The 17,254-nt window shown below is 43.5% G+C and overlaps 1 protein-coding gene across 19 annotated transcripts in view; it reads right to left on the bottom strand.

Annotated features, from left to right (window-relative positions):
- LOC110496704 (protein phosphatase EYA3) overlaps positions 1-17,254 on the bottom strand; it is a 33,673-nt gene that overhangs the window by 11,476 nt on the left and 4,943 nt on the right. For 2 of the 19 annotated variants that reach the window (XM_090209357.1, XM_090209355.1), the window contains exons 2-12: positions 14,800-14,909; positions 14,015-14,112; positions 11,218-11,267; positions 7,893-7,987; positions 7,209-7,278; positions 6,048-6,202; positions 4,538-4,684; positions 4,184-4,254; positions 2,972-3,158; positions 1,283-1,452; positions 967-1,050 (exon numbers count right to left, since the gene is read on the bottom strand). In XM_090209357.1, coding sequence (XP_090065483.1) covers positions 967-1,050; positions 1,283-1,452; positions 2,972-3,158; positions 4,184-4,254; positions 4,538-4,684; positions 6,048-6,202; positions 7,209-7,278; positions 7,893-7,987; positions 11,218-11,267; positions 14,015-14,074 — 1,089 coding nt within the window. In that variant the 5' untranslated portion in view covers positions 14,075-14,112; positions 14,800-14,909. Of the gene's footprint in view, positions 1-966; positions 1,051-1,282; positions 1,453-2,971; positions 3,159-4,183; positions 4,255-4,537; positions 4,685-6,047; positions 6,203-7,208; positions 7,279-7,892; positions 7,988-11,217; positions 11,268-14,014; positions 14,116-14,799; positions 14,910-17,254 lie in introns of all 19 variants that reach the window. The other 17 variants (XM_090209356.1, XM_090209358.1, XM_036953541.2 and 14 more) reach the window with 11 other exon arrangements.

Here is a 17,254-nt window from a genome sequence, read left to right as displayed (position 1 = left end):
TTGGTCAGGGAGGTGACCAAGAACCTGATGGCCACTCTGACCGAGCCCCAGAGTTCCTCTGTGGAGATGGGAGAACCTTCCAGAAGGACAACCATCTCTGCAGCACTCCACCAATCAGGTCTTTATGGTAGAGTGGCCAGACGGAAGCCACTCCTCAGTAAAAGGCACATCACAGCCCACATGGAGTTTGCCAAAAGGAAACAAAAGGACTCTCAGACCATGAGAATCAAGATTTTCTGGTCTGATGTCACCAAGATTCAACTCTATGGCCTGAATGCCAAGCATCACGTTGGGAGAAAACCTGGCACCATCCCTAAGGTGAAGCATGGTGGTGGCAGCTTCATGCTGTGGGGATGTTTTTCAGTGGCAGGGACTAGGAGACTAGTCAGGATTGAGGGTAAGATGAACAGCGCAAAGTACAGAGAGATCCTTGATGAAAACCTGCTCCAGAGCGCTCAGGACCTCAGACTGGGGGCGAAGGTTCACCTTCCAACAGGACAACGACTCTAAGCACACAGCCAAGGCAATGCAGGAGTGTCTTCGGGACAAGTCTCTGAATGTCCTTGAGTGGCCCAGCCAGAGCCCGGACTTGAACCCGATCGAACATCTCTGGAGAGACCTGAATGTTGCTCTGCAGCAACGCTCCCCATCCAACCTGACAGAGCTTGAGAGGATCTGCAGTGAAGAATGGGAGCAACTCCCCAAATACAGGTGTGTCAAGCTTGTAGCGTCATACCCAAGATGGTGCTTCAATAAAGTACTGAGTAAAGGAGTAAAAATACTTACGTAAAAAGTGAAATATCAGATTTACGTGTCGATTGATGAGGTAGAAAAAAACTATTGAATCCCTTTTAGAATAAGGCTGTAACGTAACAAAATGTGGAAAATGTCAGAATACCTTCCGAATGCACTGTACTGCCTTGAATAACACGATGGCTCAAAATATGACTGATGATTTGGATATACCTTGCCAAACTTCTGAGAGAAGGACCCAGTGAGCAGAGAGTGGAAAATGATGATGGTTTCATCCAGATCCCACAGAAAGATTCGCTGAAAGAGAGGGGAAGAGGACAAATGGGGTCAGTAACTAAGGCATTAAATCAGAAAACCATTTTCATGATTCCAGGATCTTATAAAATAACATGAATATATTAAAACAAGAACACATTTTAGTCGAGCGGAGACCTAAAGAGAATCACCGGAGTATAGCTGATTAATGTGTTAGTCTGGAGCTGTGTGAAGGAATGGTGTATATCTGTGTTCATGTGGTCCTCATCGTTACCTCCAGGTCAGCGTCAGTAGGCTGGTTGCTGTCTGATTTCTTGACCTTCCCCTTGGCCTTCCCAGCAGGGTTCCTCCTCCCCGCCTCATCCTGGTCCAGGGCCCCCATGGGGAGGGCCACACCTGTAGGCAGGGCTACGCCGGTCGGGAGGTTCTCACGTGGGCATGCATCTGAGGTAGAGGGCACAGACACGTTGAAGACTGACAGTTGAAACACTGCACACATAAAGACGTTAAACTCTCCATGTTTCTGAAAGTTGAACACAGCCTATATATGGCCTAACAAGCCCATAATCAAAGCAATGTAGAGAATCTAAAACAATTTGAACTTCCTACTTGATCCCACAGTGCTATCCATCCAGATATATGTACACATGCAATGAATATGGAACTGGCATTCATACAGTAAGACAGAGTGAATCCTATAACGGGAGGTATCAGAAGTACCTGGATGGTCCTAAGGTAAGCTATGCCAACAGTAACCAGTAGCTATGCTAACTGGTACCAACGGTAAGTAGTAGCTATGGTAATTGGTACCAACGGTAACCAGTAGCTATGCTAACTGGTACAGTAGCTATGCTAACTGGTACCAACGGTAACTAGTAGCTATGGTAACTAGTACCAACGGAAACTAGTAATTATGGTAACTGGTACCAACGGTAACTAGTAGCTAATGTAACTGGTACCAACGGTAACTAGTAATTATGGTAACTGGTACCAACGGTAACTAGTAGCTAATGTAACTGGTACCAACGGTAACTAGTAGCTATGGTAACTGGTACCAACAGTAACTACTAGCTATGGTAACTGGTACCAACGATCACTAGTAGCTATGGTAACTGGTACCAACGGTAACTAGTAGCTATGGTAACTGGTACCAACGGTAACTAGTAGCTATGGTAACTGGTACCAACGGTAACTAGTAGCAATGGTAACTGGTACCAACGGTAACTAGTAGCTATGGTAACTGGTACCAACGGTCACTAGTAGCTATGGTAACTGGTACCAACGGTAACTAGTAGCAATGGTAACTGGTACCAACGGTAACTAGTAGCTATGGTAACTGGTACCAACGGTAACTAGTAGCAATGGTAACTGGTACCAACAGTAACTACTAGCTATGGTAACTGGTACCAACGGTCACTAGTAGCAATGGTAACTGGTACCAACGGTAACTAGTAGCTATGGTAACTGGTACCAACGGTAACTAGTAGCTATGGTAACTGGTACCAACGGTAACTAGTAGCTATGGTAACTGGTACCAACGGTAACTAGTAGCAATGGTAACTGGTACCAACGGTAACTAGTAGCTATGGTAACTGGTACCAACGGTAACTAGTAGCTATGGTAACTGGTACCAACGGTAACTAGTAGCAATGGTAACTGGTACCAACAGTAACTACTAGCTATGGTAACTGGTACCAACAGTCACTAGTAGCTATGGTAACTGGTACCAACGGTCACTAGTAGCTATGGTAACTGGTACCAACGGTCACTAGTAGCTATGGTAACTGGTACCAACGGTCACTAGTAGCTATGGTAACTGGTACCAACGGTCACTAGTAGCTATGGTAACTGGTACCAATGGTAACTAGTAGCTATGGTAACTGGTACCAACGGTAACTAGTAGCTATGGTAACTGGTACCAGCGGTCACTAGTAGCTATTGTTATGAGGAACGGCTGAAGTACCTGTAGTGCTGGGCAGTCCAGCCAAGGCACTGCCCTCAGTCTTTATAGCTGGATACCCGGCCACACCCATACTGGATCCATTCTCTTCGCTATTGGGCAGCCCGGCGGGGAGGTAGCTAAGGGGCGGGGCGTAGTACTGAGGGAACTGGGTCTGGCCCAGAGAGTTGACGTTATAGCTGCTGAACTCCTGCAGCAGGACAAACACACAGAGACGAGACATGAAGATCAGTGTGAAACAACAAGGGTGCATCCCAAATGAGATCCCTTTTCCACAATTCCCTCTACACTGAGTGGACAAAACATTAGGAACACCTGCTCTTTCCATGACAGACCGACCAGGTGAAAGCTATGATCCCTTATTTATGTCACTTGTTAAATCCACGTAGATGAAGGGGAGGAGATGTAGGATGATTTTTAAGCCTTGAGACATGGATTGTGTGTGTGTGCCATTCAGAGGGTGAATGGGCAAGACAAGATTGAAGTGCCTTTGAACGGGGTATGATAGTAGGTGCCAGGCGAACCAGTTTGTGTCAAGAACTGCAACGCTGCTGAGTTTATCACGCTCAACAGTTTCCTGTGTGTATCAAGAATGGTCCACCACCCAAAGGACATCCAGCCAACTTGACACAACTGTGGGAAGCATTGGAGTCAAAATGGGCCAGCATCCCTGTGGAACGCTTTCAACACCTTGTAGAGTCCATGACCTGATGAATTGATGCTGTTCTGAGGGCAAAAGAGGGTGGTGGTGGGGGGGGCTACTACAGGGCTCTGGTCAAAAGTAGCGCACTATGTAGGGAATAGGGTGCCATTTGTGACGCAAGCCCGCTCCACTAGACTAGGCCCGCTCCACTAGACTAGGCCCGCTCCAGTAGACTAGGCCCGCTCCAGTAGACTAGGCCGCTCCACTGGACTAGGCCCGCTCCACTGGACTAGGCCCGCTCCACTAGACTAGGCCCGCTCCACTGGACTAGGCCCGCTCCACTGGACTAGGCCCGCTCCACTGGACTAGGCCCGCTCCACCGGACTAGGCCCGCTCCACCGGACTAGGCCCGCTCCACCAGACTAGGCCCGCTCCACCGGACTAGGCCCGCTCCACTGGACTAGGCCCGCTCCACTGGACTAGGCCCGCTCCACTGGACTAGGCCCGCTCCACTGGACTAGTGGAGGCTCCAGTGACATTTCCCTGTTCCAAGCCAGCCGGCCAGTCCTTACCTGGTGAGCCTCTGTAGCTGCGGAAGCAGAGGGGATGTTAGTGTACACACTGGATGTAGTGAAACTGGAGCCTGGCGGAGAAAAAAAAACAGACACGTCAAAACACTGGAGAACAAAAACAACAACAAAAACCAGACTGGAATCAACACTTCAACTCATTCTGACTATTCAAGATCCTTCCGTCAAGGGTTCGCAGTAGCATCAGTAGTGAAAAGTGCAAGAACACATCTGTTTAAATTCTAGCCCCCCTGATAGTTGTGTCCAGTAAACTGCCTGGTTCACACTATGGGACCGATCAGGAATGTGCTGGCACCGATAAGTCTTTTCCAGCACTGAGTGAGATAGATTGCTTGCCTTGGCTGGGGTATGAGCAGTGCACATGGCCTGGGTCTGGCTGGGTTGGGGTATATGCTGACCTGAAGCTGAGGAACCCAGGCTGGCCAACAGAGGGTGCTGCATCAGGCAGCCCAGTCTCTGACTTAATACCTGGCCACATAGCACCTGAGGGAGGGGAGGGAGGGAGCGAGCGAGCGAAAGGAGGTAGAATGGAAAAGAAGAAGAAGAGATGTAGAGAAGGAAACAAGTTAGAAATAAATACTTTTCAGTCAAGAAAGTTGAAACGTATTTGTTGCAAGACGTAGCGGTCTAGCTTCAAGTGTAATAAACAAACCAAAGTGTCGTGTTGGGTTATTATGCAAGAGATGTTAGGAAGCATTGGGGGGGAAGTTTCCCCTAGGTACAGACCTAGGATCAGTTTCCCCTAGGTACAGATCTAGGATCAGTTTCCCCTAGGTACAGACCTAGGATCAGTTTCCCCTAGGTACAGACCTAGGATCAGCTTCCCCTAGGTACAGACCTAGGATCAGCTTCCCCTAGGTACAGAACAAGGATCAGCTTCCCCTAGGTACAGAACAAGGATCAGCTTCCCCTAGGTACAGATCTAGGATCAGCTTCCCCTAGGTACAGATCTAGGATCAGCTTCCCCTAGGTACAGAACTAGGATCAGCTTCCCCTAGGTACAGAACTAGGATCAGCTTCCCCTAGGTACAGAACAAGGATCAGCTTCCCCTAGGTACAGAACAAGGATCAGCTTCCCCTAGGTACAGATCTAGGATCAGCTTCCCCTAGGTACAGATCTAGGATCAGCTTCCCCTAGGTACAGATCTAGGATCAGCTTCCCCTAGGTACAGATCTAGGATCAGCTTCCCCTAGGTACAGATCTAGGATCAGCTTCCCCTAGGTACAGATCTAGGATCAGCTTCCCCTAGGTACAGATCTAGGATCAGCTTCCCCTAGGTACAGAACTAGGATCAGCTTCCCCAATCCCAACCTTAACCATTAGTGGGGAAAATGCAACAAGAGTCTAGCATCTTTGATTGGGTGGGGGGCACAATTTGAACTGTGAGCAACACATTTTAGCAGCCTCCCCCCTTGACAGCAGGGAGAAAATTAATATACATTTTAGGGTTCATCTCCTGCAATTCTACACATTTTGCCATGGGGCGGACAGAAGATTTTGCGATTTTATAACGAATTTTCTGCAATTCTACACATTTTACTATAAAAAGGTGGAGAGAAATGTTTACAGTTTTTAAATACGATATCTGAGTGAGAGCGACTAACTCGCTAGACTAACTTAGCAGTCAAAAATGTTTTAGCTGACATGGGCTAATTGAGTGTGTCAGTGACTAACATAAGATGCACAACCATGTTTCCATATTGCACCATGTCTATTCTACTATTCTAACCCCCGACTGAGCTCCTAAATCTGCAGGCCTATAAACCCCCCCCCCCCCCCCCCCCCCATTGCCCATTCCTGCTTTACACTATATTAGAAGACTTAGAGCAGCGTGGAGGGACTGACCAAATGGTGGGAGGCCGTAGGTCTGTCCTGCTTGGGGGAAGGCAGTGTAGACTGTAGCCTGGGTCTGTCCTGCCTGAGGGAAGGCAGTGTTGACTGTGGCCTGGGCCAGAGGAGGAAAGGCACCCTGGCTGGTGGTGTAGGCTGTGACTGCTGGTCTGTGGGATAGACGGGGAGAGATGCACAGACATACTGAAGTAAGGTTGCAAAATTCTGGAACCTTCCCCAAATATTGTATTTATTTCTCCTGCTTATTCCTTCCTAAATCTTCCAACAGGGATTTTTTTTGGGGGGGGGAGGAAAAACTTGGACATTTTGGGAAAGTTTGCAATAAATGTTGCAATAAAGTTCTACCCAATAGCATGCAATGGAGAACTAGGCCCGTATTTATCAAGAGTCTCAAATTAGGAGCCCTGATTTCAGATCAGTTTTGCCTTGTTGATCACATGGAATCATATCATTACGCAGGTTGGACCTGATTCTAGATCAGAACACCTCACTCTGAAACACTTGATACTTATGCTACCCTACCAAGCAAAAAGGCAGTAACTGCTAATTTGGCAAAAAAAAAAAAAAAGTCATTATTTTGCTACATTAAATACATGCTTAATCATGTGGACAATTATCCTGCTTCTATTGTGTTCTGGAGAAAATGGGGGTCATGTTAGCAGTAACTGTATAAAGTTACTGTGAAAACCAAGGTAAATAAAAACCATTTTTTCTCAGTTCCACGCTATGAGCAGTAACTGCTTTTTAACTTGGTAGGGCAACATGGGTCCTGAACAGCTATGCTCAATAAAAAGGTCTCTACAGACTTTCCACAGATACAGTCCTACATTAGCATTTATACAGTAGAACTAGAATCATCATAACACCGATTACATCTGGCTGCACCATGCATTTCCCTGCGGGAACAATAAAGTTTTAATTGAACAGGCATGCAAGTCCCAACATGCAAGGTGTTTCCCAATCCTGGTCCCGGGGACCTAAAGGGGGGCACATTTTGGTTGTCGTCTTAGCACTATCACACTTGGCTCAACAAAACAACTCATCATCACGCCTTAGATTTTCAGGCGTGTTAGTGATATTACAAAACTTGTGCACCCATTTGGCTCCGCAGGACCAGGAAACACTGAATAACCAATCACAGCAGAGGATATTCACCTGCTTCCTTGGTAGATGTGGGAGTTATATTCAGAGGCTGTTGTTGTGGTGAGCGCTCTGCTGGCCACCGCTGGGGAAAAAAAGAACAACGGTAGCTAAGCTTAATTGAATATATTTTTTTTTTACAAAACATGCTCTCATTATGACAAATGAAAAGGGAGTGTAGACCCAAGGAGTGTGTTGATAGGTGTGTGTGTGTAGGGTGTGCTGTTCGTACGTGTGTAGGGTGTGTTGCTTGTACTGGTGTGTGTGTGTAGTGTGTGTTGCTCGTAACGGTGTGTGTGTGTGTAGTGTGTGTTGCTCGTAACGGTGTGTGTGTGTAGTGTGTGTTGATCGTAACGGTGTGTGTGTGTAGTGTGTGTTGATCGTAACGGTGTGTGTGTGTGTAGTGTGTTGCTTGTACCGGTGTGTGTGTGTTGCTCGTACCGGTGTGTGTGTGTGTGTGTGTGTGTGTGTGTGTGTGTGTGTAGGGTGTGTTGCTCGTAACTGTGTGTGTGTGTGTGTGTGTTATGAACTCGTCACAAGCCCAAGGCCTCACTCCTCCTCTGTCTGAACCAGACTGAACCAACAGTCAACCATCTGTACCAATGAACCACCACTGAGGTTGTCTATTCAACAGACAGTATGATTCCATCTGATCTTCACACCCCAATAGATAGACATCACCTCTTAGAAGCCACTCACCTCCATCAAGCTGGGCATTAGACAACGTAGAGTATGAATTGTCCTGATCTCCTGAGCCGAAGAGAGTAGGAGGGATCCGGTCATCACGTAGTCCCCTAAAAAAAACACACACACATCCACGTACCAAATATCACAGCCTATTTCCTACCCACAGCACAGTCAGCACCAGAAAATGTGAGCGTCCTTTTCAACTGCTCCGCTAAAAAAAACTGCCCTGCAGTCAACAGGGAAAACATACAAATAAATAAATCAAAACTGACGCTCCAAATTCACTCCATTCATTCTAAAATCACTATTTAACCAACAATCCATCTATTGTTGTGGCTACCTGGACCTACCATTTCATATTAAAACCAAACCACATAATTTGAATGAAAAGTATTTGAATAAAACATGAAAAAAGGTGAATGTAAGAAGCTCACCATTTTAAAATAGGCTACATGTCATATTAAACAGCATATAAACACTCTAAATAGGTCAGGAGACAGAAAGACAGGGAGACTAAGAAAGAACTACAATTTATTATTTAGGCTGTAATTTCACGGCTGTAGCCTACAAAGAAATACATTGTGAAGCATTTGTGAGTGCAACACAATAGGCTGGTAGGGACATAAAGCTCTCAGCACTTAAAACATTTAATTTTAGTCTATATATAAGTTTGGACACCTACGCATTTCAGAGTTTTTCTTTATTTTTGACTTTGTTCTACATTGTAGAATAACAGTGAAGACATCAAAACTATGAAATAACACATATGGAATCATGTAGTAACCAAAGAAGTGTTAAACAAATAAAAATATTTTATATTTGAGATTCTTCAAAGTAGCCACACTTTGCCTTGATGACAGCTTTGCACACTCCTGGCATTCTCTCAACCAGCTTCAAGAGGTAGTCACCTGGAATGCATATCAATTAACAGGTGTGCCTTGTTAAAAGTTCATTTGTGCAATTTCTTTCCTTCTTAATGCATTTGAGCCAATCATTTGTGTTGTGAAAAGTTAGGGCTGGTATAGAGAAGAAACCCCTTTTGGTAAAAGACCAAGTCCATATTATGGCAAGAACAGCTAAAATAAGCAAAGACAAACGACGGTCCATCATTACTTTAAGACATGAAGAAAAAGTCAATGCAGAAAAAGTTGGGTACTTTGAAAGTTCCTTAAAGTACAGTCGCAAAAACCATCAAGTGTTATGATGAAACTGTCTCTCATGAGGACCGCCACAGGAAAGGAAGACCCAGAGTTACCTCTGCTGCAGAGGATACGTTCATTAGAGTTAACTGTCTCTCATGAGGACCGCCACAGGAAAGGAAGACCCAGAGTTACCTCTGCTGCAGAGGATACGTTCATTAGAGTTAACTGTCTCTCATGAGGACCGCCACAGGAAAGGAAGACCCAGAGTTACCTCTGCTGCAGAGGATACGTTCATTAGAGTTAACTGTCTCTCATGAGGACCGCCACAGGAAAGGAAGACCCAGAGTTACCTCTGCTGCAGAGAACAAGTTCATTAGAGTTACCAGCCTTAGAAATTGCAGCCCAAATAAAAGTAACATACACATCTCAACTTCAACTGTTCAGAGGAGACTGCATGAATCAGGCCTTCGTGGTTGAATTGCTGCAAAGAAACCCCCAAAAATATGTCCTTTGGTTCTGATGAGTCCAAATTAGAGATTTTTGGTTCCAACCGCTGTGTCTTTGAGAAATGCAGAGTAGGTGAACGGATGATCTCTGCATGTGTGGTCCCCACCGTGAAGCATGGAGGAAGATGTGTGATGGTGCTTTGCTGGTGACACTGTCAGTGATTTATTTACAATTCAAAGCACACTTTTAACCAGCATGGATACACACAGCATTCTGCAGCGATACGCCATCCCATCTTGTTTGCACTTAGTGGGACTATAATTTGTTTTTCACCAGGACAATGACCCAACACACCTCCAGGCTGTGTAAGGGCTATTTGACCAAGAAGGGGAGTGGTGGAATGCTGCATCAGATAACCTGGCCTCCACAATCACCTGACCTTAACCCAACTGAGATGGTTTGGGATGAGTTGGATCGCAGAGTTAAGGAAAAGTATATTTTGATTTGTTTAACACTTTTTTGGTTACTACATTCATAGTTTTGTTGCCTTCAATATTATTCTACAATGTATAAAATAGTACAAATAAAGAAAAACCCATGAATGAGTAGGTGTCCAAATTTTTGGTACTGTAGGCTGAATTAAATACAAATTACATGGAAAAAACCCATCTTATTTGGCTCTGTCTACAGTGCCTTTGAATTAATTTCTAGAAACACGAGTTTGTCCAGTCTGTGGCTTCAGGCTCATGCGATTGTGCCTGGAGTCAAGACAGCAGTGGAGAATGTCCTCCACGCTTGCAGTCACTGGGGATGCTCAACACACTTTTGGCCACTCTTGCCAGGCTGGGCAGAAATGCAGAGGTTTTCACGCAAAATAACCCTATTATAATGGAAAGCACTTTAAAAGTTGGAATATGCCAGGCCTATTGGGCCAAAATTAATTATGGCCTATTGTATATAGATAGTAAAACAAAAATTCTGAGATCTGATTTTTTTTTGTTTATAAATACTTTGCTACAATGACACACTTAATTATCTACAAACTTCGTTCCTTTCTTTTAGCATGTGCACGTAGTAAGTACACCATCATGCTTTGGGGATATGTGTCTTTTCAGATTCCACAATGATTCTTTAGTTGTGGATAATATATCACTGCACTCCCTCTCTTGGTTCTCATCTTTGTAAGTCACCTTGTTTTAGCACCTGTGTGTTTCATCAGTTTCTTTATGAAAATATTTAGCGAACTCCAAGACAGTAGCTAAAGCAAGGGGCTATTGTAGCACACAAGTAGACTACAGATGCATGCTGGGCCGGGCATGCCCTGAGCTCGTGAGGTGAGCGCTACTGGAGCAAGCGAGAAGGCTGATGCGCTCCAGCCTTTGGATATCTCGCTCCGCACTCCAGTCAAATTGGTCTCGCTGCGCTCCAGCACCGCTCACATACTCTGGTCAGCATTACCTGTGGCAATGAGAGTCCAATCAAAACGGACCATCAAACTATGCAACAATCCGCACTTATCGGTCTAGCCCTCAACGGGAGAATCTTTGAAAAAGACCACTAACAGCCACAATACGAAAAAAAAAACAATCACTCAAGAATCTTCTAGTGTGTGAGTGACAAAGCTGACTGACCCTGTCAAACATCTGCTCCTGTAGGTCACATCAGAACATGCATCTTATTCATTCCGAGTGACTTTCCATTTTAAAAAAAACATTGAAGGTTAGAAAATAAACAAATTAAAAACTGACCTTGGCTCTTGGTTCAGTCCAACGTCCAGCTCATGTCTGGCCTTCTTGGTCTGTAAAAGTCAAACACATAGGTTTACATCAATGACGTCAGCTCTTCTTTTCGTCTCCAAACACTTACAAGTATCATTCCACCAATTAGGTGCCTTTTTGAGCAGTTAATTTAGTGAATTTTTTATTTCACCTCATTTTAATATTCTGTCAAAGAGCACATTCAACTTAATAAACAATGTTGTCCCATCTCAAGAGGTTAAACACGTTTTTGTTGTTGAAATACTATAGTAACTGCCTATCAAGTGCTAAATAAACACAGAAGACCGTAACAGGGTTGACAACTTCATCTTAAATCATCCATTAAGCCTCATGTGACAAGGGGAAATAGAAGCTTGTCGTGTGCATCAGGGAGGGGCAATTCAATGCCCCGCTTTACAACAACAAAATGGTAAAATGGTAAAAACATTTCTAGCCGGTCTATGGGTAACTGAGTTGACACGTTATGCTCGACCAGGTCAATTTTCCACCACAAACACCAGAAAAAAAGAAGAAGAGTAAAACCAGTTCTTTATCTGATCTTTATCTGATCTTTATCTGATCTTTATCTGATCTTTATCTGATCTTTATCTTACTATTCGTTGTATTGTGCTTCTGTTCAAAGACCATATTAGATGTTTCGTGTTTCTTTAGAGTAGTTTCAAGTGACATTTTCACCATATATATATATATATATATATATATTTTTTTTTTTTTTTACGTTACAATGAATCAATCACTAACCACATTAAATAAACAATACATTTCAGAAATTACTATCAAAGCAAAAAATTAACTAGGGTTTTACAATGATTTGTGAAAACATGGAGAAATGGTGCATTTAGGTGGGTCAAAATCATCATAGACAAGCAGAATTTTAATTTAAAAAAAATAAAATCAGATTTATTATATTTGTGATTTTAAAAAGGACATTTAATTTAATGAGGCTTTTAAGATTTAAAATTTGTGCACAATTTCTACTTAAAAAATATCAAATGGACGCAAAAGGCACTCATTTCGTGGAATGACCCACAAACGAGGACAGTCAGTTGGTGTCAACTAGTGGAGGCTCCTCAGAGGAGGAAGGGGAGGACCATCCTCCTCAGTGAATTTCATAAAAATAAAAAAGTCAAAACAAAAGTAGTTATCCTTTTCAGATAAAACTATACAAAATATATTCACATCACCAAATAATTAATAAGGTCTAATTAAAAAGGTCTACAGTAGCCACAACAGCACCATTGGGTAGCACCATTGTGTAGCCGGAGGACAGCTAGCTTCCGACTTCAATACATAACCTAGGAGTCTCATGGTTCTCAGCCCCTTCCATAGACTTCCATAGTAATTATGACAACTTCCAGAAGACATCCTCCAACCTATCAGAGCTCTTGCAGCATGAACTGACATGTTGTCCACCCAAATCAAAGGATCAGAAAATGAATCTAGTACTGAAAGCATAAGCTACAGCTAGCTAGCACTGCATACAATGTGAGTAGTTGTCTGAAAGAGAAAGACAATAGTATTTATTTATTTACAAATTAAGGAGAAGCAGGAGAGAGCAAGCTAGCTGTATTTTGTTGTATTCGTTTCACTTTGCTAGCAAATGAAGCTAGCTAGTTTAGCCTACTCAAACACCCCGCTCAAATAGAGATGTTATGTTAGTTAGCTGTGTTAGTTAGCTGGCTATGGCTATCCAACACTGAAACTCTTACAAGTCAAGGTAATCTTTTGGTTTTTATTAATTTATTGCCACCTTGGGCCGCCGGTGTAACTGCTAAACTGCTTGCTGACTGTACACTGTACTGCATGATTGTAGCGGGTTTAATAACGCATTAGTTCTAGTAGCTATGTTGACTATGACGTTAGTTGATATGGTGATAATGATGTAAGCTGTGTGTAGCGGTTAGTGGTTATGATATAAAGGTATGCCTTGGAAAGTTGTTTTTCGCCTGGTCACAGACAGCTGATGTGTTGTGCACTGAAGTCCACAAGCGAAGGGAAAAGGTGACTGCTATGAAAGGTGGCTGCTATGAAAGTTGTATCACAGGCTGTATCATAACCGGCCGTGATTGGGAGTCCCCTGGGGCGGGGCACAATTGGCCCAGCGTCGTCCGGGTTTGGCCGGGGTAGGCCGTCATTGTAAATAAGAATTTGTTCTTAACTGACTTGCCAAGTTAAATAAAGGTTACATTTAAAAATAAAAATAAAATAAAGTGAACTGTGTTTGCGTGTGATCAGGGATGTAGTCATTCCGCCTATTCTGTTGAAAAACAATTCTTAAACTGAAGCAAATGAAACGGGGATAAACATACCTGAATATGTCTGATAGAAACTCTCATTTTGCAACTGTTGGACTAATGATTACACCCTAGATCAGCTATATGCAGGCAAGAGTGTGCGAGACGGTAATTAATGTGTCACTCTCTGTCACCTTGATTACGCTATAATTTCCGTCAATCTGCGTGCACCTACGTTGCAAACTCTCATTCATACGCTAGGTTGTAGCATCCTCATGATGGGTATAGGGATAATTAAGAGTATCATGCAGTAATCTAAACCTATCGCTGTTACATTGAACTGGGTGAATGGAATATAAATAACAGTCATCCAATACGCTGTAATAGATAAGGTCATGCTCATCAAAAAAATAACAAAAAATTGCATCCTCCCTCATCTTAAAACGTCACCAACCGCCACTGGTGTAAACATTAGTGTAGGTAAAGGTGTGAGGTGATGGTAAGGTAAATGTCAGGGTGAAGTGTGAACTCACCGGCAAGTCAGGCAGGTCCTGCGAGTCGTCCATATGCGCTGAGCCACTTCCTCCTGACATGTCTCTACTCTCTACTTCTTGGGGAGGCTGTCTGGACACTGCTTCACACAAACAGACAGACAGACAGACAAAAAAACAGTATGTACAGAGTGAGTGGACAGGACCAGTGCTTTAAGTAGCCTCCCTTTTGACCAGCCATGATCCCTCCCCCCCCACCATCCTCCCCTGACACATCTCCGGTTCAACCCCCACCCTCCTTACTATCGTAGGATTTGATCAACAGAGGCGCGATATCGCCCCACTGGGGGGGGGGGGGGGGTTGTGGGGCACAGTTTGTCTAATCACCAGCACGGGAGGGCAGGCGAGACAGGTGAGACACGTGCAGCACTGACGTTGCACCGTGACCCCCACCACTCCAATGTTTACAGTTGAGTGGATTAAGGAGACCTGTGTCTCCTTACGTGTGACCTAGCCTACATTTAGGGAAATGTATTCTCTGTGGATTATATCAGAGGCATTAGGTGTTCAGGTGCAAGCTGACGTATCAATAGGTGGTCTGCTGGATAAGATCTAACCTCATTTTCAGCCACCAACCGTATGTTTACGGTGCATTCGGGAAAGTATTCAGACACCTTGACTTTTTCCCCAACACGTTTTATTATACTACAGCCTTATTCTAATATGTATTAAATCATTGTTTTCCCTCAATCTACATACAATACCCCATTATGATATAGCGAAAACAGGTTAAAGATGTTAGCAAATGTAATAAAAATCAGAAATACCTTATTTTACATAAGTATTCAGAACCTATGAGACTCGAAATTGAGCTCAGGTGCATCCTGTTTCCATTGATCATCCTTGAGATGTTTCTACAACTTGATTGGGAGTCCACCTGTGGTAAATTCAATTGATTGGATATGATTTGGAAAGGCACACACCTGTCTATATAAGGTCCCACAGTTGATAAGGCATATCAGAGCAAAAAAACAAGCCACGAGGTCAAAGGAATTGTCCATAGAGCTCAGAGACAGGATAGTGCCGAGGCACAGATCTGGGAAAGGGTCCCAAAACATTTCCGCAGCGTTGAAGGTCCCCATCATTCTTAAATGGGAAGAGTTTGGAACCATCAAGACTCTTTAATTTACAAATATATATATATATATATATATATATATATATATATATATTTCACCTTTATTTAACCAGGTAGGCCAGTTGAGAATAAGTTCTCATTTACAACTGCGACCTGGCCAAGATAAAGCAAAGCAGTGCGACAAAATCAACACAGAGTTACACATGGAATAAACAAATGTACAGTCAATAACACAATAGAAAAATCAATGTACAGTGTGTGTAAATGTAGTAAGATTAGGGAGGTAAGGAAATAAAATAGGCCATAGTGGCAAAATAATTACAATTTAGCAATTTAGTGCTAGATGTGCAGATGATGATGTACATCTAGAGATACTGGGGTGCAAAATAAAAAAATATAATGATAATAATATGGGGATGAGGTAGTTGGGTGTGCTATTTACAGATGGGCTGTGTACAGGTACAGTGATCGGTAAGCTGCTCTGACAGCTTATGCTTCAAGTTAGCGAGGGAGATAAGTCTCCAGCTTCAGTGATTTTTGCAATTCGTTCCAGTCATTGGCAGCAGGTAACTGTAAGGAAAGGCGGTCAAGGGAGGTGTTGGCTTTGGGAATGACCAGTGAGATATATCTGCTGGATGGAGCATGTGCTACGGGTGGGTGCTGCTATGGTGACCAGTGAGCTGAAATAAGGCGAGGCTTTACATAGCAAAAACGTATAGATGACTTGGAGCCAGTGGGTTTGGCGACGAATATGTAGCGAGGGCCAGCCAACGAGAGCGTACAGTGGTGGGTAGAATATGGGGCTTTGGTGACAAAACGGATGGCACTGTAATTTCATGAGTAGAGTGTTGGAGGCTAGGTCAAGGATCTGTAGGATAGTCAGTTTTACGAGGGTATGTTTGGCAGCATGAGTGAAGGAGTGTTGGAAAATAGGAAGCCGATTCTAGATTTTATTTTGGATTGAGATGCTTAATGTGAGGTGCTCTTCCTAGATCTGGCCTCACGGCCAAACTGAGCATAATAAAATATATTTTGATTTTATTTGTTTTTGGTTACTACATGATTCCATGTGTTAATTCATAGTTTTGATGTCTTCACTATTTTCTCTCTTGTAAAATAAAGAAATGAGTAGGTGTTCTAAAACTTTTTACCGGTACTGTAAACAGTGGGGCAAAAAAGTATTTAGTCAGCCACCAATTGTGCAAGTTCTCCCACTTAAAAAGATGAGAGGCCTGTAATTTTCATCATAGGTACACTTCACCTATGACAGACAAAATGAGGAATAAAAATCCAGAAAATCACATTGTACGATTTTTAATGAATTTATTTGCAAATTATGGTGGAAAATAAGTATTTGGTCAATAACAAAAGTTTATCTCAATACTTTGTTATATACCCTTTGTTGGCAATGACAGAGGTCAAACATTTTCTGTAAGTCTTCACAAGGTTCACACACACTGTTGCTGGTATTTTGGCCCATTCCTCCATGCAGATCTCCTCTAGCGCAGTGATGTTTTTGGGCAACACTGACTTTCAACTCCCTCCAAAGATTTTCTATGGGGTTGAGATCTGGAGACTGGCTAGGCCACTCCAGGACCTTGAAATGCTTCTTACGAAGCCACTCCTTCGTTGCCCGGGCGGTGTGTTTGGGATCATTGTCATGCTGAAAGACTCGTTTCATCTTCAATGCCCTTGCTGATGGAAGGAGGTTTTCACTCAAAATCTCACGATACATGGCCCCATTCATTCTTTCCTTTACACGGATCAGTCGTCCTGGTCGCTTTGCAGAAAAACAGCCCCATAGCATGATGTTTCCACCCCCATGCTTCACAGTAGGTATGGTGTTCATTGGATGCAACTCAGCATTCTTTGTCCTCCAAACACAACGAGTTGAGTTTTTACCAAAAAGTTATATTTTGGTTTCATCTGACCATATGACATTCTCCCAATCTTCTTCTGGATCATCCAAATGCTCTCTAGCAAACTTCAGACGAACCTGGACATGTACTGGCTTAAGCATGGGGACACGTCTGGCACTGCAGGATTTGAGTCCCTGGCGGCGTAGTGTGTTACTGATTGTAGGCTTTGTTACTTTGGTCCCAGCTCTCTGCAGGTCACTCACTAGGTCCCCCCATGTGGTTCTG

Source organism: Oncorhynchus mykiss, chromosome 18 (genome assembly GCF_057628025.1).
Source record: "Oncorhynchus mykiss isolate SJ-2025 chromosome 18, ASM5762802v1, whole genome shotgun sequence".
Classification (NCBI taxonomy): Eukaryota; Metazoa; Chordata; class Actinopteri; order Salmoniformes; family Salmonidae; genus Oncorhynchus; species Oncorhynchus mykiss.
This window is presented reverse-complemented; position numbering and strand designations above follow the sequence as displayed.